Source organism: Equus quagga, chromosome 13 (genome assembly GCF_021613505.1).
Source record: "Equus quagga isolate Etosha38 chromosome 13, UCLA_HA_Equagga_1.0, whole genome shotgun sequence".
Taxonomy (NCBI): domain Eukaryota; kingdom Metazoa; phylum Chordata; class Mammalia; order Perissodactyla; family Equidae; genus Equus; species Equus quagga.
In genome coordinates, this window is record NC_060279.1 from 13,808,351 (window position 1) to 13,834,031 (window position 25,681).

General features: G+C 35.2%; 2 protein-coding genes across 4 annotated transcripts in view; one reads left to right on the forward strand and one right to left on the reverse strand.

Moving 5' to 3' along the window:
- RALGPS2 (Ral GEF with PH domain and SH3 binding motif 2) overlaps positions 1–25,681 on the forward strand; it is a 154,339-nt gene that overhangs the window by 88,210 nt on the left and 40,448 nt on the right. The gene's annotated exons all lie outside the window — the stretch shown is intronic.
- Positions 967–25,485, reverse strand: ANGPTL1 (angiopoietin like 1). Its single transcript, XM_046680547.1, has 5 exons — positions 25,158–25,485; positions 19,431–20,276; positions 7,047–7,240; positions 5,332–5,602; positions 967–3,682 (listed from the first exon to the last, which is right to left on the reverse strand). Exons 1-5 carry the CDS (start codon positions 25,165–25,167, stop codon positions 3,495–3,497), a joined length of 1,509 nt encoding a protein of 502 aa, XP_046536503.1. The 5' UTR covers positions 25,168–25,485; the 3' UTR covers positions 967–3,494.

The following is a 25,681-nucleotide window of genomic DNA, read 5'->3' on the forward strand; positions in this document are numbered from 1 at the left end:
ATATTTTACAAGTAAAGAAACTGAGACAAGTGAGATTAAATTGACTTGCATATAAAGATATGCATTATAACTGTTTCATTTATAGTTCAAAGAAAGCATTATGAAATTATATTAATATTTTTTTAATCTGTATTTAGGTTAAAATTTTGAGTGTCTTCTTCAGTCTTTCCTGTACTTATGTATAGAATTACAACTTAATAACAATATATTAACCCCACTGAAAATATTGGAAACTGAGCTTATTTTTCGATGGCTTTTTGGAGAAAGGGGTCACGGCATTATAAATGGAATAATTTTCTTACTTGGTAAGAAAGTTAGTACTTTTAGTTTCAACAGACACTAAAAGACTAAAAATTTGTTAGGGTGTAATAATCTTTAACCTACTATTAAGATTAAGTATATAAAAATCATATGACATTAGTATAGGTTTGCAAGTAATTTAAAACATTTTTATGATTGTGGAAGTTTTTATAGCTTATTATGTTATTATCAGTAGGAGTCTTAAAAATATAGTGCTAGAAGAATTAATACTCTCGTATCATGACTCATAAAGTCAAGTTAGCATTAGACTGAAAATTTGATCTTTATACTCTACCAGGCTTGGAGTCTAAGCATAAGTTTATTTGTGGATATCTACTAAATTTTAAGGTGGTGGCTAAAATTGTCTTTCTCTAAAATTTCAACTTTTTAAAGTTTACTTTAGAGATACTAAGTTTCCTAGGCATTGATGACTTCCCATTGAGTACAGAATAGAGTCTAAATCATATTTACGATAAGCTTCATTTCATTTATTAAAAATAACTGAACATAGGGCTGTCCCCGTGGCCGAGTGGTTAAGTTCGCGCGCTCCGCTGCAGGCGGCCCAGTGTTTCGTTGGTTCGAATCCTGGGCGCGGACATGGCACTGCTCGTCAGACCACGCTGAGGCAGCGTCCCACATGCCACAACTAGAAGGACCCACAACGAAGAACATACAACTATGTAGTGGGGGGCTTTGGGGAGAAAAAGGAAAAAAATAAAATCTTAAAAAAAATAAATAAATAACTGAACATAAAGAATCCTTCTGCAAACCAGCTCCAAGGTTATAGCTCAATCTTACTGAAGTAAGGCAGCCAACCACATGTTTATTCCTGGGTAACCTACAGAGTAGCTATCTATTGGATCTCATCTGCCACACAGATGATCTGTCTAACCTCCCACAAGATCCTTATTAGGCTGGAATTCCTACTATGGGTATTCTTGCCTTAATTTTTTTAAAAATTTTTTATGGTCCAGTGTCTTAACTACCTGCCATAATAGCTCTGTTAGGTTTGCAGATGAAGATTATGAATCAAGGTAATTTTATGCCTGAAAATTTGGATATTGTTTCTTTTAACACATTTATTCACCATGTACTCTGTGTAGGGCATCATGATAGGTATTGCAGAAAGTACATAGGTTAGTAATAATCTGATAACTAAAGTCTACTGGGGCCTTTACTTTGTCAAGCATTATTCTAAATGTTTTACCACATGTATTACCTCATTTAATTTTCACAATAACTACATGACCTGGGTACTGTTATTATCTCCATTTTATAAATAAGAAAACTTAAGCAGGAATATATAAATTGCCCAAGGAAACACAGCTAGTAAATGGTAGAATTGGGCCACAAACCCAAGCAGTTCTGACTTTACTACATTTAACCATCATATAATACTGCTTCTTAGTCCCTGCTCTCAAGGAACTCACTTGCCTAAATTGTTCTTAAGCTCTCCAGGAACTCCAAAACAGTTAGTCGGATCTGTAAAGGAAACCAAAGTGGACCCAGTGGCCAAGGCGGCCTAGCATTCTGACCAGTTTTCTAGTTTGTATGTTGACTTTCACATCATTCTAGTTTGAATAACATTCCTTTTCTGTGAAGATTCTATTTAAGACTTGTCTTTCGTAGGGTTTTGGATGTTTAAGTGATATACTATAGTTCTGTCAATAAATGGAATGCCCTGGTAAAGTTCTGTTCAATTAAGATATGACGTAACAACTAGATGCCTAATTCTTCTCAGAAATCTTATAGCAGATTCTTTTGGTTCTGGGCTGGTGGGGAAGGACTTCAAAACCATTTTAAGATGATGATGGGTAAAACAAAGAATAATGCCACTGTAGGGTTTTGATGTTCTCTTACCTTCTTCGACCAGAAGTTTTATTTTGAGATGTGACAGAGGAAAACCATTGGTCATGTTGGTGGACTTGAGTTGTTCAAATGATTATCTTCAGTTCTGACTGGATTTTCTTTTTGCTTGAGCAAAAGTCTCATGAGATTCCTCTAAAATTTTAGTTCACAAATGAATTAAGGGAAGATCAGCTGTAAGAACATGTTTCTGGAAGGAAATTGTTCCGGAAGGTTGGTAATAAACTTGTTAGTTGCAAAGATGAGTTATAAAGTCACACACACTATAAAATGGAATTAGCAATTTGGAATAGCCAAACCCCTATGGATTCTGTTCTGAGGCTGTTGAATCTCAGTATTGGGAAAATGTCTAACAGTTCCTTGAAGTTGTTTTAGTCTCACTCATAAGTATGCAATAATGCTTATAAAGCTGTCCAAGCTTTCTGACTTGAAGAGCAGAGAGGTTTTTTCCAAATAGTAAGGATCAGCAAATTGGCTGGTGGGTGTGAGGGGTATTAATAAGTTTAAAGTTATAATTCAGATCTGTAAAACCATTGGCTCACTTAAATATTCTGCGTTTTGTAATATCAGTATTTTGCTGATATAACAACATAATGCATTTCAGGAGATTTTGGTGCCAGCAAATCATGTGAAGATAATATTGAAAAATTCATTTGTATATTTCTCTTTCTACAAATTGAGCATTTAAATATTGCCTACATTATTTTTTTAAATATGTATTTATTTTAATACTGTGGATCACTTAATTCTTTTGGGAAATTGGCATAAAATATATTGTCAATAATTCAGATTTAATCATTTCATGTGAAAGGCACAAATCCAATTGAAATAACTTTTATTCAATGCAGAAAGTATTTTCTATTGGCAAAACTAGAGTTTTCTCTAATTTCCGGTCTATATTTTTATAAATAAAATGTATTACTTGGCTGAAATCTTAAAATTATTTTTCCCTTGGAAGTTAGAGGAATCTCATAAAGTTTTTAAATAAATTGTTAAGGATCTTGAACAGGTATTCAGTTTTGATTTAAAATAAAGCTAAGATTTGTTTTACATTTAGGCAAATATTTACGTTTTTGAAAACACACTGCCTGTATGTAGTCAATAAAATTTTTAAAATAACTAGCATTATGGATACAAATACTCTTTTGAAGTATATTAAGAGAAGATGAAACTACATTCATAAATCCCCTTTTATAGTTATGGTAAGATTCATTTAAAAACTATATTTGTAGAAATAAATTGTGCGAAGTAATATACATGTGAAATTTACATTTTTAGGAACTGAAAATATAAAGTTCTATGTCATTTAAGTTGGAGACTGTCTCTCTTCAGTCAATAGGCTTGATCATCATCTGAACTGCTCTCAAGGAGTATGACCCGCCTCGATATTCGGCCCAGAATACTCCATCTTGGTACTTGCTTCTGTACTGGCCTCCTCTGTGCCACACTCCATTCAGGTTAGAGTGTGCGCAGGCGTTGTACCACCATCCTCCTTTATGGAAGTGCGCGCAGTTTCCTTTGAGGAAAAACAGAGACATCAAAGGAAAAGTTTCTTCAAAATGTGCTACTCTGAAAACTATCAAAAATTTATTTTACTTTTGGAACACTTTAATTCGAGTTTTTCTTACTAATTTCGGTTACCTTTATCTTCGTAGTTTTATTTCTTCATTTATTGTCTTACTGTTGCTTAAGTATCAGTTACTTGAAAAATCACTTGATTTGCTTTTTTATCTTGCCCTTTGCTTGCTTAGCACATTTTTTTAAAGAGATTTAATTTTCTAGGTAGCAGAGAAATAAAATGCAGGCAATGTTTGTATGTGAGAGAGAAGGAGAGATTGGAGAGACTGGGAAGGGAAAATATGGAGTTGCTAAGGAGAGAAAAGTTTGGGGAAAATTGGATTCTCAAAATATCAACAAATAATATAGGGGCTGGCCCTGTGGCCAGGAGGTTAAGTTCACACGCTCCGCTGCAGCGGCCCAGGGTTTCGCCAGTTCAGATCCTGGGTGCCAACATGGCGCCGATCATCAGGCCATGCTGAGGCGGCGTCCCACCTAGCACAACCAGAGGGACCTGCAACTAGAATGTACAGCTATGTACTGGGGACTTTGAGGAGAAGAAGGGAAAAAAAAGAAAGATTGGCAACGGATGTTAGTTCAGGTGCCAATCTTTAGAAAAAAAATATATGTATAAAAATAGCACTACCAGCAATCAGATGTGTTTCTGTAAATGTGGCCTATCTTATGGTTATATCTCTCTCCCTTTTTTCGTCTTTTGCCAGTGTAAAATAAGTTAAAATAGAGACCTATGTGCTGCTTGCCAAGATATGACTGAACAGAAAATAAATCAGTTATCAGGGATCTCTCTTTATCTGGGCCAGAAACCTAGGTTAAAAAGGCAAAAGTATGTGAAAATTAAATTTAAAATTATATTAAGTGGATGGCCTGATTGATTCTTTCTAAGGAGAACATTAATTTCCCCTCTGAATAAAGCTTTTTGCTCTCCTGTACCACATGTTGCACAGTCATCTTGCTGTTCCCTTTACTGAGAAATGCCTTTACCCCATACTCTCAAATGGCTTGCTTCCTTCACTCCCTTCAGGTCTTTATTAGAATGTTTCCTTCTAACAGTAACCTTTCTTGGCCATTCCATATAAAATAGCACCCAGCCCACTCCTCGCTGCCCATCTCTTTCTGTTCCCTTACTCAGTTTTATTTTCTTAGAGAACTTGTCACCGCCTGACAAATCATTTTGTCTCCTAGAAAGAGTGTAAGCTCCGAAAGGGCAGGAACTTTGGTCACTGCTATGTACTCAGCACCTACAACGGTGCCTGGTGCATGGAGGGTGTCCAGTTAGTATTTGTTGGGAATTTTAGGCAGTTGAGAGTTTTATTTGCAGTTCAATGAATTTTTGTTTGTTTCCCCACCTCCACCCCAGTTGTCCCCGAGTTGTTCTGTTAGAACAACAGAATCTTGTCCAGAGTTCATACTTTGGGAATGCCTTAGATCCTAAAAGCTATTCCTTTCTGCATGTTATATTCCTTTTGACTGAGTCCAAAATTACCTTTCTAGAAAGATTTTTAGAAGCATATACTTTAATAACAAGGTTCTATTTAATGTATAGAAAAGTGGTGATTCTACAAAGAATACACATTAGTTTCTTCTTACCTGCATACATATCTTTATCTCTGTCTAGTGTGGTGAACTGTTTGCCATTGTGCCACATCATAGAGTCCCCTGCATTTCCCTGGTAAGTTCCCAGGCGCAGTCTATAGAATTCGCTCTCAGGCTCCAGACGAAAGCTGCTATATTCTGCGTAGACTTTTTTATCACTCCAGTCTTCTAATTCAATCAACAATTTATAATTATCTTGATTGCTAAGCGTATAGATATTTTCCAGTCCAAGCCAGTATTCTCCATCAATGTTTCCAAACCCTTTCTGTTAATAAACAAAGAGCATGGGTACCTAAGTAAGTGTAGAGATAGTAAACTTTTTTGTAGGTAAGTTTAAACATTTGGTAGCATAAAGACGTTGGTCATTTAAGTGGCGATGTGAACTTCCATCTCAGTAGATCACCTCATCTTTATAAGCCCCACATAGTCACTTTGTTTTGTTTTGCTTTGCTTTCTGTTAATTTGTCAATATTTATTCACACAGCTAGCTTCAAACCCTACAAATAAGACAGAGGCTAAAGAGAATGAAAATTATTGACAGCTACTAAAATCATTAATTAATGAGCTACCCACATTGTTGAAAGGGGTTCCTGGTCTCTCTCGTACTCATGCAAAGAGCCAAATTTTTTTTCTGAAAGTATTTAGATACTTTTTCTCCCCACCACAGTCAAACAAAAAGGATGTGCAAGATTACTATGATCATTCAATAAAAATGGTACTATTTTAGAACAAATTATCTTCTTTAGGTTTATTGTATGTAAAATTAATAACTATAAAATAGTAATCTTCAAAATTCCCCCTTTGAAAAATTGTAGATTAATATTTGAAAAAAAATAAGTCAATTAACTATCCTATTTCAATAAGCATTTGCCATTGTAGGTATCCAGCAGAGTTTAAGACTTGGTAAACCTGATCTTAACACTAAATGTATTTTCTAGGAGGTTATGTTGCAGGATTTTTTTTCCTAGTTACTTGTTTAGAAATGTATGCAAGTTCTGACTTGGATATATTAATGTCTTATTTTTTGCTGCCAGTAAAATTTCAGCTGAGTGAGTAATCACAGTACTTCACAATTCTGAATGAAGAATTAGCCATCTAGAAGATATAATCTTTCCCATATGCCATCCTTAAACTGAGGGTTTATATCACTTATAAAATTAGCATGATGAACATTAAAAGTATTAACAAAGACTAGTTGTTTACCTTTCCAAAACTGCTATTGCATGATTCCTCTTGTATCTGACAATCTGGGTGTACAATATTTCCCAAAAGCACCAGTGTCTGGTGTCATCAACTTAAAACATGGTGGCATGATTATCAGAGGTAACTAGTCCTAGAAAAAGGTCCATTTTTTGGAAATCCTATAGTTTATATTATTGTTTAAATACACTTGATGATGGGTAGAAATCTAGTCATAAAAAAGTAATTATTAGAAAATGAAATTAGGGGTGGTTTTTGAAAAGAATTAAATATATGTATGTCATCCAGAATGAAGGGGGGCATTTTAAAGTACATCTTCAGTTTCCTTTTTACATTTTAATTTTGACTTTAAGACTAGAGATGAGAATCATCTTTTCGACAAATGTAGGTAATAAAAAAACATATGAATACTTATTTTTAACTGTGTATCTTATTTATTGCCTAGAATGGCTGCTATTGCAAGAGCTGCTTTGTTCCATCTCTCCCCCAGGTCTGAATCACTGATTTACCTTATAATTTTCCCAATTTCTGAAGAAGTTGACAGAGCCATCCATTCTTTTCTGAATAACAGTCCAACCCCCAGGATCCAAACTGTGCTCACACCATAACTGCATCGGTCCTCTGCTGTTTTCAGGTTTAATCATATAAATTCCACTTACTGAGTGTCCAGCTTCTTTTGCATGCTGACAGTCTTTGAATGGTCCTGTAATGAAAATATTACTGGTTACCAGGAAACTTAATAGGAAAAGAGCCATATTAAGATAGTTTTTAATAAAGAGTCTTACCTTTGTATCCTTCTTTACAGATAACACTTTTTATGTATCATATACACAGTACTATAAAAGTTAAAGAAACTAAGTAAACGGATTACCCCAGTCCCACTGTCCGGAACAGAACTTGTTTCATTTTCTACTATTCTTGCAAGTTTTTGGCCATATATACATTTTTATATTGTTAGAATTCTAATACATATGGAAAATTGGCTTCTGTCTTTTTAACAAACATTTCCATGGGACTATCGTCTCCATTCTAGCACTTACAGTAGCTGTAATATCCAATTTCTGACATTGATATATCCTTGTTTATTCATTGGACATTGAAGTTTCATCTGATTTTTTCTATTATAAATAACCTGCAAAAATGTCTTCTTATTGGCTTCATTTTTTCATATTTACTTATAAAAATGCTGTAGGATTGATTGACTGGATCAAGAGGATGTGAACGCTTTTACAGCTCTTCGTAGTGCCCAATTTACACTTTCTGAAACTTGATTTCAGTGGAACACACTAGTCCCTTGAGATACTCGGTGAAAACGAAGGACCATGGTCAAATAAGTTTTAGAACTGCTAAATATTATGTTTACCCTTTTGGAAACTAACAGTGTACATTCACATGTACGTTGACTAAAGACTAAGAAGTCCTGAAATAAACCAGAGTTTCTCAAACTCGTAGAATCTTTTAACTTTCCCCCCATACTGCAGTCCATAAGAATGCATTTCAGGAATGTTGGCAAAGTGCCTTTTTATAGAGTTGTATCAATTTATATGACTAATACTAATTTTCTTATTTAGTCTACACGATGACCCTGTGATAGTTTACAGATGTGACTGTAGATAAAACAGTTAACTAACTAGTCTAAGGTCCTTAGAAGGTAATAAACCCTAGACTTAAATGCATTTCTTTCTGATCCCAGAGTCTGCTCCCATGTTATTTCATAGTTTTCTGGATTCTCTCCTTATTTTTTAATCCATTCATAAGTTCTTTATGTCTTTTAAAATGACAAAACATTTTGTAAAATCGTTTGAGTGTCTGCCTCTTGAACTTGTGATCTCCACATCTTTGGATCTAAAGAAAGATAGCTTCTGGTTAGTTTTACTGAACCTTCTTTAGTTTCACCCTTCCCCAGTGTTTTGATCCTTTGTTTTTTTAAATAAGAATGTGAAAATATTAAATGATTCAGAAATAAGAATTACCCTAAAGATTTATTAGAACAAAAAAATATAGGGGCCGACCCGGTAGCGCAGCAGTTAAGTGTGCATGTTCTGCTTTGGCAGCCCGGGGTTCACCAGTTTGGATCCCAGGTACGGACATGGCACTGCTTGGCAAGCCATGCTGTGGTAGGCATCCCACATATAAAGTGGAGGAAGATGGGTACGGATCTTAGCTCAGGGCCAGTCTTCCTCAGCAAAAAGAGGAGGATTGGCAGCAGTTAGCTCAGGGCTAATCTCCTCAAAAAAAAAAAAATATATATATATATATATATATATATATATAGAAATTCCCATTGTCAAATTTTATATTTCGCTAGAAGTTTTTAAATTCTGACATGTATAATTTTTAAAAATTATGTGAAAATAGAGAGTTAAGTTCATACAAGAAAATCTGTACTATAAATATGATAACAGGATTGTTGAAAATTTGAGAAATGTGTTATCTGTACTTTGCCAAGTATATATACAGAGTCCCTTTTGGGCCTTATTGGAGTAGAATTAATCTCATTAAATAAATAGTTATACAATTACATCATTAGAAGGGGTTCTTAGAGACTGCACTCTTCCCTCCAGATTGCTCCTTGAGGACGGAGACTGTTTTTGTTTTTCTTCTGACTTTATGTCATCAGTGCTTTAACTATTACTATGCTGTCAATAATTTTTTACGTAAATGAATCAATTAACTTGCCTTCGCATTTTAAATACTAGGGAATTGAAAACCACACACAAAAATCAAGAGATAATGAATTTCTCTAGTCTGGATTTTTATTGTGCTTCATTGCTATTTCTCCATGTTTCACTTTTTTTAAATTAAAATACAATGACTGTAAGCTCTGCAGATTATTAGTAAAAAATTTGAGAATCTGGAAAGACTTAATGCTGTCTTTCTTGAATTATATTTATTTTAGATATTGAATTTTTTAATTCTAGAGTTTCAATTTGATTCTTTTTTGTAGTTTTTATTTCTCTTCTGAGATTTCCAATCTTGCATTTATTATGAACGTATTTTCCTTTAAGCTGTAATAACTGCTTAGAACTTCTTGTCCCTTCTATTCCTAGTTTGCTGAGACTTTTTATTATGAATGGGTTTTGAATTTTGTCAAAGGCTTTCTGTTCATCTACTGAGATGATGATAAGGTTTTTCTTATTTGATAATATGGTGAATTCTGTTGATTATATTTTTAATGTTAAGCCAACCTTGTATTTCTGGTATGGCCTTGACTGCTTATGGTGTATTATTGTTTTTATATATTACTGATTTGATTTGTTAAAATTTTGTTAAGAATTTATGCTTTTATCTTCATGAGGATATTGGTTAGTCTGTGAAAGCTCATAAATAGGTTCTTAAGCTGAGGAAGACTATGATAAAAATAATATTTTAAGCTTATCGGACTGGCCATAAATTAGATCACATTCCATTTAAATTCAACGTGAATTATTTTTGTATTATCTACCTTCTGAGTTATTGAATTTAAATTACAAAGTATTCAGAGCCTTTAACACAATGCTTAAGAAAATAGTCATCATCAGTAATTGTTAATTTCCTTCTTTTCCCCTTCATTGCTGACCTTGACACATAGTAGTAGGTTATTTAATAATTCAAATAGCTTATTTAATAAATATGTGCTTATTTAATTAATAAATATAATATGGCTAATCAAAGATGAATGTATAGTCATTTCTACTGTCAAGAAATAATGTTATTTCTGGGACAGCATAGTGGTTAAATTTGCGCACTCTGCTTTGGCGGCCTAGGGTTCATGGGTTCGGATCCTGGGTGCAGACATACACAATGCTCATCAAGCCATGCTGTGGTGGCATCCCACATACAAAATAGAGGGAGATTGGCACAGATGTTAGTTCAGGGACAATCTTCCTCAAGCAAAAAGAGGAAGATTGGCAACAGCTGTTAGCTCAGGGGAAATCATCCCCACCAATAAAAAAAAGAAACAACATATGCCTGAAAAACCTCATGTTCTGCAAAATCATGCACTAAAAATAACAGTTGATGTTAGCTGTTAGCATACTTTGTATTCAGCTGCAGTTACTCATGGCATAAACATTAACATGCTTGGAAGAAATCCCATACGAACCAATGTGACCTCTTTGTTTTACTGATATTATTCTACTTTTTTACCAGTCACATGTGAGCTGCTTTACATTACAGAAACATGTATTGTAGTCAAGTCAGAGAAGGGTAGAGAGCTTGTATTTCAGATAGGAGGAAATTTATAAAATTTTAGTTTTGTATGTGGGAGTGAGATGGAAAAGTGAAGTATGATTTTCATGTCCGTTTTTATTTTGTGGGATGCATAGTAGTATATTTATTTGTTTACTCATAGAACTCCTCATGGGCAAGGACTGTATCTTTTGGTTGTGTATCCACAGTTTAAACTTTTCCATAATTTCCTCAGTTCTGCATTATTTTTTCTAGAAAATGTCTTTTCTGAATCTGCTATAGGCTAGAAACTGTTTTAGTCTCAAGGGATAAAGAACCATAGAGTGAGGTCGGAAGTGGGGAAAGTGGCAAATAGAGAGATAATTCCACTGCAACATGACAAGTACTTTGATGGAGTGACGCAGGGCACATGGGAACACTGGGTAAAAAATAGCTAACCCAGAATGGTGGGGAAGAGATCCGAGTGTACCTATATCTGAGCTGAGTTTTGAAGATCAAGTAGGAGTTAGGCTAGTGGGGGTAGATGGTGTGTTCAAAGCCACACATGGGTAATGTGCTCTGGACGTGGAGACAGAAGAGAGCTTGGTGTTATAGAGGAGTTACAGAGTTTAGTAAGTATGAAATGTAAATGTCTGAGAGTGGTACTTGGAGCTCTTGAAGTAGACTGCAGAGTTGAGACTGATTTCTTCAGTTTAAAAATGCAGTCATCATGGTTATTTCCAAAGTTAGCCAGAGTGTTTCTAAGTTGTCACTTTCAGAATAGTCAAGGTTATCTGAGGAACATTGCTCTTATTTTTAAACCTGTTTAGTATTATAGTTAATGCACACATGAAGTGGTTTTGTTGCAATACACGTAAATATTTCTCTCATTTCACAAATTTGCTTAGTCTATGAATGTCACCTTTGTATCACTTATTTTATGAATGTCATCTTTGTAAATGTTTTCACTCATTTCTGTGCAGTTTTGGTAGTTTACATTTTATATTTAAGTATATATTCACAAGTTGGACTTTCATTAGGTTGTTTGAATTGGTGTAAAATATTTAGAAACATCAAGCTTTTGAATGTTGACAGAATATTTGTAAAATACCATTTGTTCCTTTTCTGCTATTTAAGCCTTTGGATGTTTAAGCAAATTGGAAAGCTCTGGATTTTCTGGATCCAGCTTTGATTTGATAAGACTTCTATTTATGCAAATTTAAGATTATCTTCAGTTCTAATTTTCAACCCACTTTTTATAGTAGGCTTCATGTGTACAGTTTGGATGCGTGTTAGACTGAGTTGATATAAAGGCTTAGGAAAATTTAGTTGAAATCCTTTTCCAGAACATGTGGATAAAATTAGCAGTACTTACAGCTACTTTTTTCTCCTCAGTAAAGATAGAAAATATCAGAATTTAGCATTTTATTTTTGTAAATAAACCATTAACTTGTCTTAGCCCAGTGTATACTGTTAATCTTGGCAGAAATAGTTTCTGATTATTACTTGCATATCTTATTTACTTTCTGCTCTAGAATTAGATTATAAATCATTCTTCTGTTAAGTGTTTTTAGTACTTTCTCTGTACCGTAAAAAACATTGCTTAATGGGAATTCTTAAATGACTAGTAGAAAAGTACCAGCTTTGTTTTTGAGAAGTCAGATTTAACTTGCTGGTTTGCATATTGTCAGAAATAAATTAATTGACATATGTTTCAGGAATTTGTTCATAAGGGTTCAAACGTTACAGACTGGAAGTACCTTTCTTTTAAAATAGGAATTTTATTAACCTTTTTCTTGCATTGAGTAATCTTGAAATAGTCTTCATCTTCCATGACACACAATTGGATTCTTCTCAAGGCAGGAAACTGGGATTCTGTACATTGAATTTGAAGGACCAGTCTCTCTCTTCCTCATTTTATTTGATGATTAAAGGTTGTATAGGGCTAACAAACTCCAGTTAATGGATCTGATTCACAGAAAGAAAAATATTGACCAGTCATGCCACATTATTTCCCAACATGTATTTTTCATTAAGAACCCATAGTCTGAATAGAACAGTGGGTTAAAAAAGAAAAAGGAAGGGCTGGCCCAGTAGGGTAGTGGTTAAGTTCATGTGATCGGTTTCCACAGCCTGGGGTTCATGGGTTCGGATCCCGGATGCAGACCTACATACTACTCATCAAGCCGTGCTGTGGTGGCATCCCACATACAAAAAAGAAGAAGATGGGGACAGATGTTAGCTCAGGAACAATCTTCCTCAAGCAAAAAGAGGAAGATTGGCAACAGATGTTAGCTCAGGGCGAATCTTCCTCACCAAAAAAAAAGAAAAAGAAAAAGGATTTCATACTTTGAATAGCACCTTTACTGGGAACCATCTTTAACATACCTGTCCTTTTTCTACAAAGGAACTGTTTTTAATTACTTAAGTTTAAAGGAAAATCCTTCCCTTTTTGTTGTTGAACTTCTTATTTATTTTCTTTCTTTGTCCCACTCCTGTACTCACTAATTTAGAGCTTTCAAACAATCGGTCAGTAAGTAAAATTTTTTGAAAAATGATCTCTTTAATTAAGTATAAGAAATATATTCAACAATATTTCTGGAATGAGAAGTTTGAGGCAAATACTTTCTAAAGTGACAATAGATTCTTTCTTGTAATAATATTAATTACTTTGTTTATTCATCTGTAAGTTTAATATGCAGTTAGCAACTTGACCTTTTATTTTTGAAATTACTAAAGAATTTATCAGTCTTTTTCATAACTGGTTAGTAGAAAAATATTTGAACACCTCGTTTGCTTTAACCAGTCTTCTTTAGTTGTTTTGTTTTAAGTGTTAATATAAGGATTACACTGAAACCAATTGAATCTTAAAGATTTACTAATAGGAAATAATATAAATAATTGAAAATTAGCTTTTTACTCCCTAAAAAGCATATTTTTACTTTCTGATGACTGCTTTTCAAGTTTAGCTTTTAAGCTTACCTTTTATGTCCCCATACATGGCAAGGCAAGGCACGTATAAGGACGTGCACAAAAAATGTAATTATGAATGATGGTTAGAGCGTACACAAGCATTTTCACATGCGTCACCTCGTTTAATCATCACAACAACCCCTTTTACAAAAGAGGCAACTAGGCCTCAGAAAAGCGCTCCCAGAATCCAGGTTTCATGGTACTGAGATGTGTGCTCTAACACACTGTGACGGCACTTTCTCAACTCCGTTCACCTACAAGGAATGAACTTATTTTTATAAACATACCATTTGTAAAAGAGCAATTTTTTTTGGTAAAAGACTAACCCAAAATGCAACCACTGAATAACATTAACAGTTAAGAGTTTATTGATGGCAACTTGCCAGGTGTATAGTTACCTTGCCAAACATTTTGTTTTTATTGTAGAGGGAGGGTAATGTTTCTGGAGATAGTTTATTTTAAACTAACAAAATTATTCTGTTATTTGCTATAAGTTGATAAGAAGTTTGTTCTTTTGAGGTGTGTTTTTCTCTTATAACCATTTTTGAAAGGAAATATAAAATTGCCTGTCATTACAACACCTTTTTTCAAAAATTATGGTCAGTTATAAATAATGTAAAATTTACCAACTTAACCATTTTTAAGTGTACAGTTGAGTGACATTAGTACATTTTCATTATTCTGCAACCAGTCTCCAGAACTCTTTCCATCTTGGAAAACGGAAACCCTATGCCCATGAAACAACAGTTCCCATTCCACTCTCAGCCCAGCCACTGGCAATCACCATTCTACTTTCTGTCTCTGTGAATTTGATTACCCTAGGAATCTCATATAAGTGGAATCATACAGTATTTGACTTTTTGTGGCTGAGTGAACACTTTTTAAGTAATACCTACACATTCTGCATTTAGAGAACATGTGCAGGAACCTCTTGGTGCCAGAAGCATACAGAAGTAGAGCAACAGCCTTCCATCCTTGCCCTTTTTGTGCAAGTACCCAAACAGCTTAGACCTATTCTCCAGTCTGATGAAGAAAGGCTTTAACACATTATATATAAAGAAAAGAAAGTAGCAAGTCTGTTTATTATTGCTTGTAGTAATTTATATTTGATAAGACTCACAGAATATTAGAACTAGAAAGGATGTTAGAATCATCTGGTCCAACCAGTGTTCTCATTGTACAGATGAGGGAAAAAGACACAGGTGGGCAAAGTGACCTACAAAGGCAATAACAAAGGAAACAAGTTTTCTTAGTTCTGTGTACTTTTCCTTACACGTGTAGCTAATTATGTCCTTGACTTTCAGAGACCAACATTTATAGAATAAAATAAGTAAAAAGTGAATTTTTACTTATAACAGCAAATGAATAATGAATAACCGAAAAGGCTATGCCTGTCCTTGATTTTTACATTAAGGATTGGTTTATTAGGGATATATATACACCTTTGTTTCATTAAAACAAAAGTTGGGGGTGTTTTTGTCTTTTTTGAAGATTGACACCTGAGCTAACATTAACATCTGTTGCCAATCTTTTTTTTTTTTTCCCTCCTCTTCTTCTTCTTCTCCCCAAAGCCTCCCAGTACATAGTTGTGTATTCTAGTTGTAGGTCCTTCTGGTTGTGGAAAAATCTGTTTAATGGGACTTTTGATATGCTAAATCCCTAGCCTGGGATTTAATTCTGTAATATTAGATTTTTTCTTGCACTACAGCTCAGTGTATAATAAAACCTAGAATTGATATGTCTCGTTTTATATAAGCATTTTTTAGTGTGTCAGTGTGTTAATTTCTGAATAATCATTTCTTCTAGAATTGGTAACATCATCCATCTATATAAGATTCAGCACCCTCAGAAAAGACTCCATAGCAGTCATCTCCATACTTACATAATTGTATACCCTATCAGTTAAAAAAAATTCCACATACTTCAGTTATGTTTATTTATAAATGATATGTACAAACTAGTATACTAAGTTGTATACATTAAAAGCTTACACAGAACATACATTTTTTAAAAAGATATGAAAAGTAAATACATATTTTTCTTTTTATATCCAGTGGATCATTTTGTACACATCTTTCCTTTGGAAGTCAAAGGGTGTGGGGATATTAATAGTGATCATCATTTACCAATTTAATGGTACTCTAGCCTGTCATTACTGAGCATTAGAATGGTATAAAATGAATGAATCCAGTACAATATAGAATGTATGAAAGTACTCTCATGGAGGTCTTTGGAATGACAACTTTAAGAAGCTCTATAAAAATGTGATATCAAGTCAACCAACATTTATTTAGCATTTGCAAATGAGATACAATATCCATCTGCCAGGAAAGAGGCTTATATTATAGTTGGAAGGCATTTTACTTAGATGTATATATAGGTACTATGTGTACATGTAAAGATACCTGATAATTCAAGAGGGAATATAAGAAATATTGTAGGGACTGGCCCAGCGGCACAGTGGTTAAGTTCACACACTCTGCTTTGGTAGCCCGGGGTTCTCAGGTTTGGACCCCACGTCTGCTGACCTAGCACTGCTTGTCAAGCCATGCTGTGGCAGCATCCCACATGAAATAGAGGAAGACTGGCACAGATGTTAGCTGAGCAACAATCTTCCTCAAGCAAAAAGAGGAAGATTGGCAACAGATGTTAGCTCAGGGCCACTCTTTCTAGCCAAAAAAAAACGCATGTTATAAAGAGAGAGACATTCATGGAGAGGAGCAATCACTTTCAGTCTGTGAGAGTCAACAAGGGCTTCAAGGAGGAGTTGCAATATTATTTTATTTTGTGTTGATCTGAGCCTTATAATTTGAATAGACAGAAAGCCTGGAAAATATATAGAAGACAATGAGTTGATTCTTTTTATTGAAGCAGATGGTTTTTGTAAATGAAATTAATAAAAGGAAAGGTAAAGAAGTAGGATTGATTCTTTTGAGGAGGATATTCTTACCCAGGGCAAGCAGATTGGACTTTTCCTGTTTGCAGTGGAGAAGTGCTGAGCAGAAGTGTGATGTGATCAAAGTGGTGGTTTAAGAAGACAGAGCTGTTGGCAGTATAGAATATATTTTGATGGAGGGAGAAAATGGAATTAGAGAGACCAGTTGGCAAGCTGTTATACAATTCTTAGTAGGAATTAACATTTGAGTGCCAGGCACAGTTTTAAGCTCTCTTCAAGTATTAAATTCTATGAGGTAAGTACTGTTATTATCCTCATTCTACAGATGAGGAAACTGAGGCACAGAACAATTCTTCACCCCTCCTCAAGGTCACACAGCTAGAACTCCAGGAAGTCTCTGTCCTCTAGCTGCTGCCATAGATTATTTGCATCTAAGTTAGAATTCTGGCTCTGAATAGAAATGAGGGACACATCCGTGAAAGACTGAAAAGCAGCATGGATAGAATTCAGCTGTCTATGTGTGTGGGGCAGGAGAGAAGTGTCAAAGATGAGCCGAACAAGTTCAGATGGATGGTAACATAAAATAGAGAAGTCAAAGTCAATTGACCCATCGGTTTTACTTACAGAAATTTGTCCTAAGGATATAATCATAGAGAAAGAAAAAGAAGAACAAAATTATTTTTAAAAGTTATAAGAATATTGATTACCATATTTATGAGAGGGAAAAAATTGAAAGATTTGAAGGTTGTTACTAAAGTGTTAACTTTATTTCTGAGTATTTGGATATTCGGTGAAGCTTTTTAAAAATTTTATTAGTATTTTCTGTATTTTCTTCACTAAATATGTATTTCTTTTATAATAATTCACTTATTTCTGAAAGGAGAATACTAGTTTGGGGAAAAGATTATTTTAGGGTTTCATTCATTCATTCATTCCTCAAGTATTTATGGTAGTGCTTACAATATGCTGGGAACAATATGCCAAATCGGGTCCTGGCTAGATGTTTGAGCTAGAATGTGAAAAGTCTTTTCATTTCTCTTCCAGAAGCATTCAGTCCAGCAGGGAGAAAGACACACAAACAAGTGACTCCAGTCTAATGTGATAGAGAAAACATGTGCAAGGAGGGGGCAGCAGTTTTGGGGGAAAAGCCATCTAGATATGTTTGTTTGGATCTGGGAAGGTGTAACATTTAAGATATTTAGTTAAGTCTTGAAATCTGCCAGGTTGACAGATAAGCTGAAAGAAGTCATTTCAATAGAGGAAGCAACAATGTGTGAGGCAATAGTAGAATACTGAGATGCAAACATCCAATTTTGGTTAGGGTTAGGAGGGAGCGCCCTGCAGGAGACATCTGAGCAGTGGTAGTACTTGCAGCCTTGAAGGTGTGTGAGTCCTCTAAAGTAGAATATCTTGAAGAAAGCCTTTTTAAGCCATAGGAGAAGGAAGACGATGCCAGTGAAGGACCTAGAGAAGCGGAAGAGTTAGAATAGTATGACTGGAGGCCCCAGAAAGCAGAGGTGCGAATGGTCAGTGGTATCCTCTGCTGCAGACACAACCACTTTGTGATATATTTCCAGTCTTTGTCTTTGTTCTGTGTTTTTATTATTGTTTAAAATTATTTCGTAGTCTATGTGCAGTTTTATGTCTTGCCTTTTCAATAAGTGAATGAACTCTGGTTTATTTCCTTTTTTTACTTCCGGGCGTTCGGATTTTTCCCTCCACTCTAAGGAAACAAATCGAATTGTAAAGAATTCGGGAGAATGGCTTATAGGAAAATGAGTGCAGATGTAAAATGTTCAGAAAGTTAGCCGTGTACTTACTAAACTGAAACAGAGGTGAATTACTCTTTTTTTTTTTTTTAAGATTTTATTTTTCCTTTTTCTTCCCAAAGCCCCCTGGTACATAGTTGTATATTTTTAGTTGTGGGTCCTTCTAGTTGTGGCATGTGGGACGCCGCCTCAGCATGGCCTGATGAGCGGTGCCATGTCCGCACCCAGAATCCGAACCGGTGAAACCCTGGGCCAGCAAAGCAGAGTGTGCGAACTTAACCACTTGGCCATGGGGCCAGCCCCCAAATTACTCATCTATATTCTGGCATCTAGATCAGTGACTGTTATGAATGAATGAAGGAAGGAAGGAATGAAATTAAGAAATAGAGGTAGAGATATTAGGATCAATTCTAGGGGGTTTTTTTATGGTAGTAAAAACTTCTTTATACTTACATGGGTACAAGGGACAAATTGTAGTTTTGTTTAGCCTTGGAAAATAGGAGGGATACCTTTTCCTCTTGAGGGCGAGAAGGCATGGATTTTGTGCAGATGTTTTCAAGCTAGGAAGGAACAAGGAACCTAGGACCTGAGTAGACTTCATCTTAGCGCAGCAGTAAATGATGCCTGTGCTGCGTGAGAGTGGAGGCAAGGAGGAGGTGTAATCATAGGCTTAAGGAGAGTGAAAGCAAAGTTTTCAATGCTTCTTTTGAGAAGGATGATGATGGGAAGAGCAGCAAGAGGTAAATAAAAGGATTGTTGAGCAGCAATGAGGACCCAGCTGGAGGCCAATAGGATGGTTATCGAGGTTAGGAGTGGATTGTGGACTCATTCCTGTCTGAATCAATGCTAGAAACTTAGATTATAAGAATTTGGATGGAAGACTACTTTTTTCACAGAATATACTGTTTTTATAAACTCTTAGATTCATAGATGTATTAAGAGATGTATTTAAATTCAATTCTTGATTAATAGAAAACAATAGAAATTTAGTGTTCATGTATAATTACATCAACAAAGTGCATAATAAGCACTTATGAGCATTGTTTCATAAACCATAAAACATATTAACCTCATACTTTCATTTTTAACAGTAAGAGGTGACTCACCTTCATTGATGAAAGTTACTGGTGGTCTCTTGAAAGGGCTTTTGGTGGGAGAAGTTGCCAGATCTGGTAGTGGCATTAAATCTCTAGGATAACCTGGATCCCTCTGTATCTCATTACTTCCCAGCAGACCAGGAGTATACTGGTGACTGTTAGGAATATGTTGTGGCACCACCTGGACAAGAGGAGGAGACACATGGGGGTCTTGTCGGGAAAATATCCTTAAGCACTGTTCTTCCAACAAAGTGATCATCACAGATTGGTTATTGACAAGATCAGTCAAAGAAGCATATTTCACCTCCAGTTCCCTGTACCTTGTTGCCATCTTCAACATTTCTGTGGTGACATTGAGGATTTTATTTTCCAACTGAGAAAGTTCAAGTGAATTATCCCTCTTACGGATAATCTCATGTAATAGTTGCATATAGAGTTGAGTAACACGAGAATTCATGTTACGGCTTTCTTTTCTCAGCAGCTTTACCTCATTCACAATGTTTCCATCTACATCCACCACCAGTTGCAGGACATCTATCTCCCGCTTCTGCCTGGAGAGCACGTCCTTCAGGTTTTCAAGGTCCATCCTGGTGATCATGTGTTTAATGGTACCTGCATCTTGTCCTTTGGTGTTGACACAAATTGGCCCTGTTATTTTTTGTTCGGGTACCAGGAATGTGTATGCACATTTCTTTGCTTCCTCTTTACCTTCTGTGGCACGAGGGTATCTCCTCTGGGTTATTTTTTTTATTTTGAACTGTCCTCCTCTGCAATGTCCACTGCCCATTAGTAGGAAGAATAGCACACTTAGCGTCCAGATAAAAGCCTTCATTTTGAAATGAGGTTGTTTGATGTCTTTTAAAAAAACAAGACAATGAAGGGAAAAAGTGAAAAGAATTAATATTAATGTACTTTCGAAGTCAGTAGTATAAAAAAGCATTTAAGGGAAAGAGTGAGTATCTATTGGTGTTGATGAATTGGGCCAGAATTAATGCGATTGATTTCTTAAATGCAATATTTAGTGCCTTCACATTTGTTTAAAAATTGGGTTTCAGAGAACAGCTCTCCAGCTACCACCTTATTATAATACTTTTTGTACCCCAGCTCAATGAGCAGATTCTGGTGAGTTCACACTGTGTGTATAAGGCATACTCTTAGGTGCTCTTGGGGCTTTTGAGACCCTAAGAAGGCAGCTTTCTTCCCTTTGAAAGCTTGCTTACTATCATAAGACTCTGAAACAGGTAGGCAATGTTTGTAAGGCATGAATTAAAACATTCTTCCCTAACTAGTGTTAAAGTTATCCAAGTGACTTTACTAGTCAATGTTTTATTGTAAGGTTTCAACTAAATTGGTCCTCTCTAATAAATATACTTTGTATCTATCAAAGAAACATTTTTAGACCAATCTAAAGCCAGAAAGTTTTAGCATCTCCGTTGTTGTTTTGTAGCGCATTCTGTTGGGATTAGTGGGAAGTTTGAAGAGTGAGGAATGCTTGCAGTCATTACTGTTGTGGTTGTGTTTCCTAAATCATCATCATGTATGTGCTCTGAGCTTATAAATGATTCCGCGGGTTCATTTTTCTACTAGAGCTGCTACTGAACTGTATTGTGGTAAAATGTTAATAATTTTCTGCAACCATTACCAAAGAAGGAAAGTATCTGTAATCGAAGGGGACTGTTGGAAAGTGCTTTAGAGACCGTCTCACTCGAGCACCTCTTTGCACCAATGTGCGTGTTGAAGGCCAAGGCCACACAAGTAGGTAATATTAGAAGCAGGTCTAGAATTCGAGTTCCCTGGCTCTTCAGTCGGTGTTTATAGCAGTGCCACATACGCTAAAGTGTGTGCTTGGAATGTTCCATTTTTGCTATGGCAGATGAGACGTTTGTTGTTTATATACAGTTTCTATAGAAATACTAGAATTAGTTCCAAAAACCAAAGCTTCTTCCTTTCTCTTCAGTTACCTCCCTAAAGCAGTAGCAGTAGGGGATGAGACGTGTCACTCCTTCAGCTTCGCGAGCAAGCTGCTGTGTAGAGCCCACCCTCTGCAGCAGTAGATACCCTAAGACAGCTTTTCTACCCTGTTTTCCACCCAAGTACTTGTTTTTTGACTTGAGAAGCCAGGTCCCAAGTTGATTATGCCTACTCTTAATAATAGCAGCACAATAATAACAATAGTTCATACTTAATTGTGTCCTTGTTAAATGCCAGGCATTGTTTTAAGACCTTTACATTATTAGATCATTTACTTCTCGGAACTATGACCCTCTGAGGTAGATTGTTACGATCCTCATTTTCAGATGAAGAAACTGGCATCCAACCTTACCCATAGTCTTCTGAGAAATGGAGCCAGAATTTGAACCTAGGCAGAAGATTGTAGAGTTCATGTTTTTCATTAACCACTGCATCGTATAACAACGTAGCCTATCCTGTTTTCTATCACCAACACTGTAACAATCCCTTATAGTTATGCAGTGCTTAACACATGTTAACTGTTTGTATTCAAAGCAACACTGTGAAGTAAGTATGTACCATTTTGCAAAGGAGTAAACACCTGGAGAAGCTAAAACACTCAAATGGGATTCAGATCTTCTACTTGTAGCTTTTCTAGACCTGTGATTTTTATCCTAGTCATGTCATAACTACAGAGGAGTCTTGACAGTGTGTTTCCTGTTTTTCACAGTCTTTTCCTGGTTTATATCTCTTTACGTTGACCCATTACTTAATTATGCAAAAGCTTTTGTGGACCATTTTTGTTAGGCTGTGTTTTCATCATTTTTATATCCCAAACTTTTCTGCTGTCATTCCTTTTCCCCCATATGCATTCTGTCAGTTGATAGTTATGTGTCTAACATGTGATTATGAATCCTCCCCAAAATAAAGGTTGTGTCAATGAAATATGGGCTCTTCCACTGTAGTTGTAAGGATGACTGCTACTTTCTAAAACTCCTTACTTGGGTGTATTCAAATGAGTAGTGTTTTCAAAATGAAGTGATAAGGAAAATAAAGCAAAGAATGGATGGAGTGTGGAGAATTATTTTATTTTACTGATATAATCAAGATAGGAAGGATGAACATGGTAATATTCCGTGTTTATATCAGAGGCCCTCTATTGCTGACTGATATCCCAAAGCGTGCGTGGATGAGTACTTTTAGTTTTCAGTTTTTATACTTTGCCTTCTGATATCAGTAGGAAATTTAGACCTTAAGAATTGTCTATTTTATTTTTAAAAAGGCCTTTTGCTATAGTAGAGTTACCTATAACCAAAAACCAGTAAAAGATTTGTTTTATTTGTGGAGTCATGGAAGACTGAGGGCAGTAAAATAGAAACCATCAGCTTCCTGGGTAAATGTACAGCATTTCTCCTACATAATTCACCTGGTGCTCAGATCTACTCATTTCACTTTAATAATAATGGAAACTCTTAGATCACGACATTATTTAAATACTAATCTACTATGAAATAAGCTACCAAAACAAGGAAAATTCAGAAAGTATCATGAAACTTCAAAACAAGTAGAATTTTATGAATAATACTCTGATTGAACATGTTGTATTCCCACCAGACACAGATTTTTCTAGAACTAAGAGTATGTAATACAAGACTGTTGGTGTGACTTTGCCTCAGCGTTGTGGAAGAATGAAAATGTCAACTTCCGAATCTAAATTAAAAGGGCAGGAGCTTCCTTTGCTGTCTTCTGCCTTGGCTCCTTGTGGGCCCCATACGGTTAAATCATAGGTCAGTCACTGCCTACCTTAAGAGAATCGGACCTACTTTAGTATTTAGAGGAGGCAACTAAAAGTTTGCTTTTTAAAATAAATACAATTCCCTTATCCTTAGAAAAGTAATGACCTTGTTGTCACCTAAAGCAGAATAAGAAGCCACGTTTCTTAAGTAGTAGACCAGCTCCGTCATGAGTACAGAACTGGTTTGAAAAATACATTTACCATTACATTTTCTGAAAACATTCTCTCCTATTTAATATTTTCCCACATATGTTCAGTTTTAAAAGTGAAAGATCCATAAATCTGTGTTACCTCATAAAACCTTTCTGTATATGTTAAAATTCTCCAAGGTCCCAAGAGAGTGTTATAAATTAGTCACAGCGTACTTAAGTTTAAATCTGTGTCTCTGCTTGGTTTTTAGACAAAAAAGAAAGTCTTCCATGCTTTGGGTTAGTTTTATTGGTACTCTGTCTCTTCGTAGTTGCTACGTTGCCAGCTAGTAGAAGAAATAAAAGTCAAGATTTACTTCCTTTCAGATGGTAAACACACAGAGGCATTTCACTGGCTGTGTCCTGCACTGCAAACAGCGTGGGGCGGTGAACTTACATTTATGAAGCATTGGAGATACCTCAGATAAAGAACTTCTAGATTGTGAATTATGTTCTGGGAAGAGACTTGGGGACAGTCTCATCCTCCAGAGATATTTGAGAAAGGGATAACTATTTATCTGCATGATTTGGGTTTCAGATTAAATGCTTTCCTAAGGCCTCAGTAAGAACTGAGGTTTAATGAGGTCCTGCACTTTTCATAGCTAACAAGAAAAAAGCAAGAGATAACATTATTTCAGATCCAGTGTTGCTTAGAAATTTTACCAGAATTTCTTGTGGAATGTGTTTAGCAGAGATCCTTCCAGTATTTAGAGTTTTGAATCTTTAAGGAAAGGACATGAAAGTAAAGTTGAAGAAATCTTAGCTTTACCATTTTTTACTTGTTAAGGATTCTTACCATTAATATCTTTCAATTATCTTTTAAAAGGACAGAGGATCCCCATATCATAACTAGATTTAGATTTTTGGTGTTAAAGCTTACTATTGGTAACTAGTAATTTTATTTTTAATAGTTTTCTTATTACAGTTAAACAAAGCCCCCAGATAGAATATTGAAAGAAACCTCTTGTGTATGGTTACCAAAATTATTGCTATCTAAAAATATTATATATTTTTGGTCTTTTAATTAATCTATTTAAGTAATTGTCATCTTCTGGGTTCTTATTTCCTATGGTTAATGCTGACTACTTACATCATACTTCTGCCACATATTATTTTTCTCCTTAATTCTAACCTGTAAGCTTTCAGGGTTTTTTATGTATCAATAACTTTGCTTTCTCAAATAATTCCAATTATAGCAGTTTTAATTTCTGTTACTCAAGTTAAATTACTACTACATGTAAACCTGGAAAACTATTTAAAATTTTGAGTGTTAGCAAGAAATAACCATTGACTTATCTTAAATCTTTACAAGAATTTCTGCTTAATATTTGCTTGTACTATAATTGAGGTATTATTGCAAAGCCTTTCAGTTATTTTTATATCTTTCTAGCTATATGAAGAGAGATTAGTCTTGTTTATGACTATTTTCTTTAGTTTGTATCCCTCTGTTTTTAATTACTGTGCTACAAACCTTATACATTTAATGTTACTTGTTAAAATTTCTTTCTAGTGTCCCTAAAGCACTTATTTTCTGAAACTCAGCATGTATGCATCAGTCTATAAGCATATACACTAAATTTCATTAAATCGAACCTCAAATAATGCATTAATCATCATAAAGTACATAGTGACCAGTTTTCACATAAAGTTGCAAAACAAAACCTTTTTCAGATGAAATAAATTCTAGTATATTCCAAAATTCTTTAATAAGAGATTTTGAAATTTCTACTACAAATGTAAAATAATTATGCATTTTGATATACATAGAATTTTTAAGTAAAAATAAAAGAAATATTAAAATACCTTTTTGCATCTGTCGAGAGAGCAAACCCAGAAACTTGCTGCTCTTATTCTTGCTCTTAAAAATCAGTGGAGAAGTTTGCTCGTCTGTGACTTTAATGGCAACTGCATTTTTGTTTTGGACCGTTGAATCCAAGCTGTAATAAGGAACTTCTTTTTCTTCTTACAACACTAATCAATTGAATTTGACAAGCCACCTATGTAATTTTAAGTAGTATAGTGGAAGTTCTGGTCTGTGGGCTGTCTTTAATCCAGCAGAGAAAGCATTGTGGTTTTGCTCTGTCTGCCACATGGAGAAATGCAGTAACCAGCTGCAGCTGACCCAGATTGTATATACAGTACCCTTGAATAGTGATTCCCTCTCTTTCTCAGTAGACTCGAGTTCAGCCCACATATTACGTCACCAAAAAATTGCTGGAGACTGGGGGAAAATGTCCTCCTTAGGATTTCCTCTCTGTGGCCTTAAATAGGGGTGGGGGTAGTGGGATCAGCAGGAGGTTGAATAGCTTGGAACAAGGAGAGACTGT

What these genes read in the sequence shown, in the direction of transcription:
- ANGPTL1 (XM_046680547.1), bottom strand. An exon ending in AGTAACTTTCATCAATGAAG is followed by an intron (nt 7,241 to 19,430) that starts GTGAGTCACCTC and finishes TTTTCATTACAG; the next exon opens with GACCATTCAAAGACTGTCAG. An exon ending in GAAATTGGGAAAATTATAAG is followed by an intron (nt 5,603 to 7,046) that starts GTAAATCAGTGA and finishes GTTTATTAACAG; the next exon opens with AAAGGGTTTGGAAACATTGA.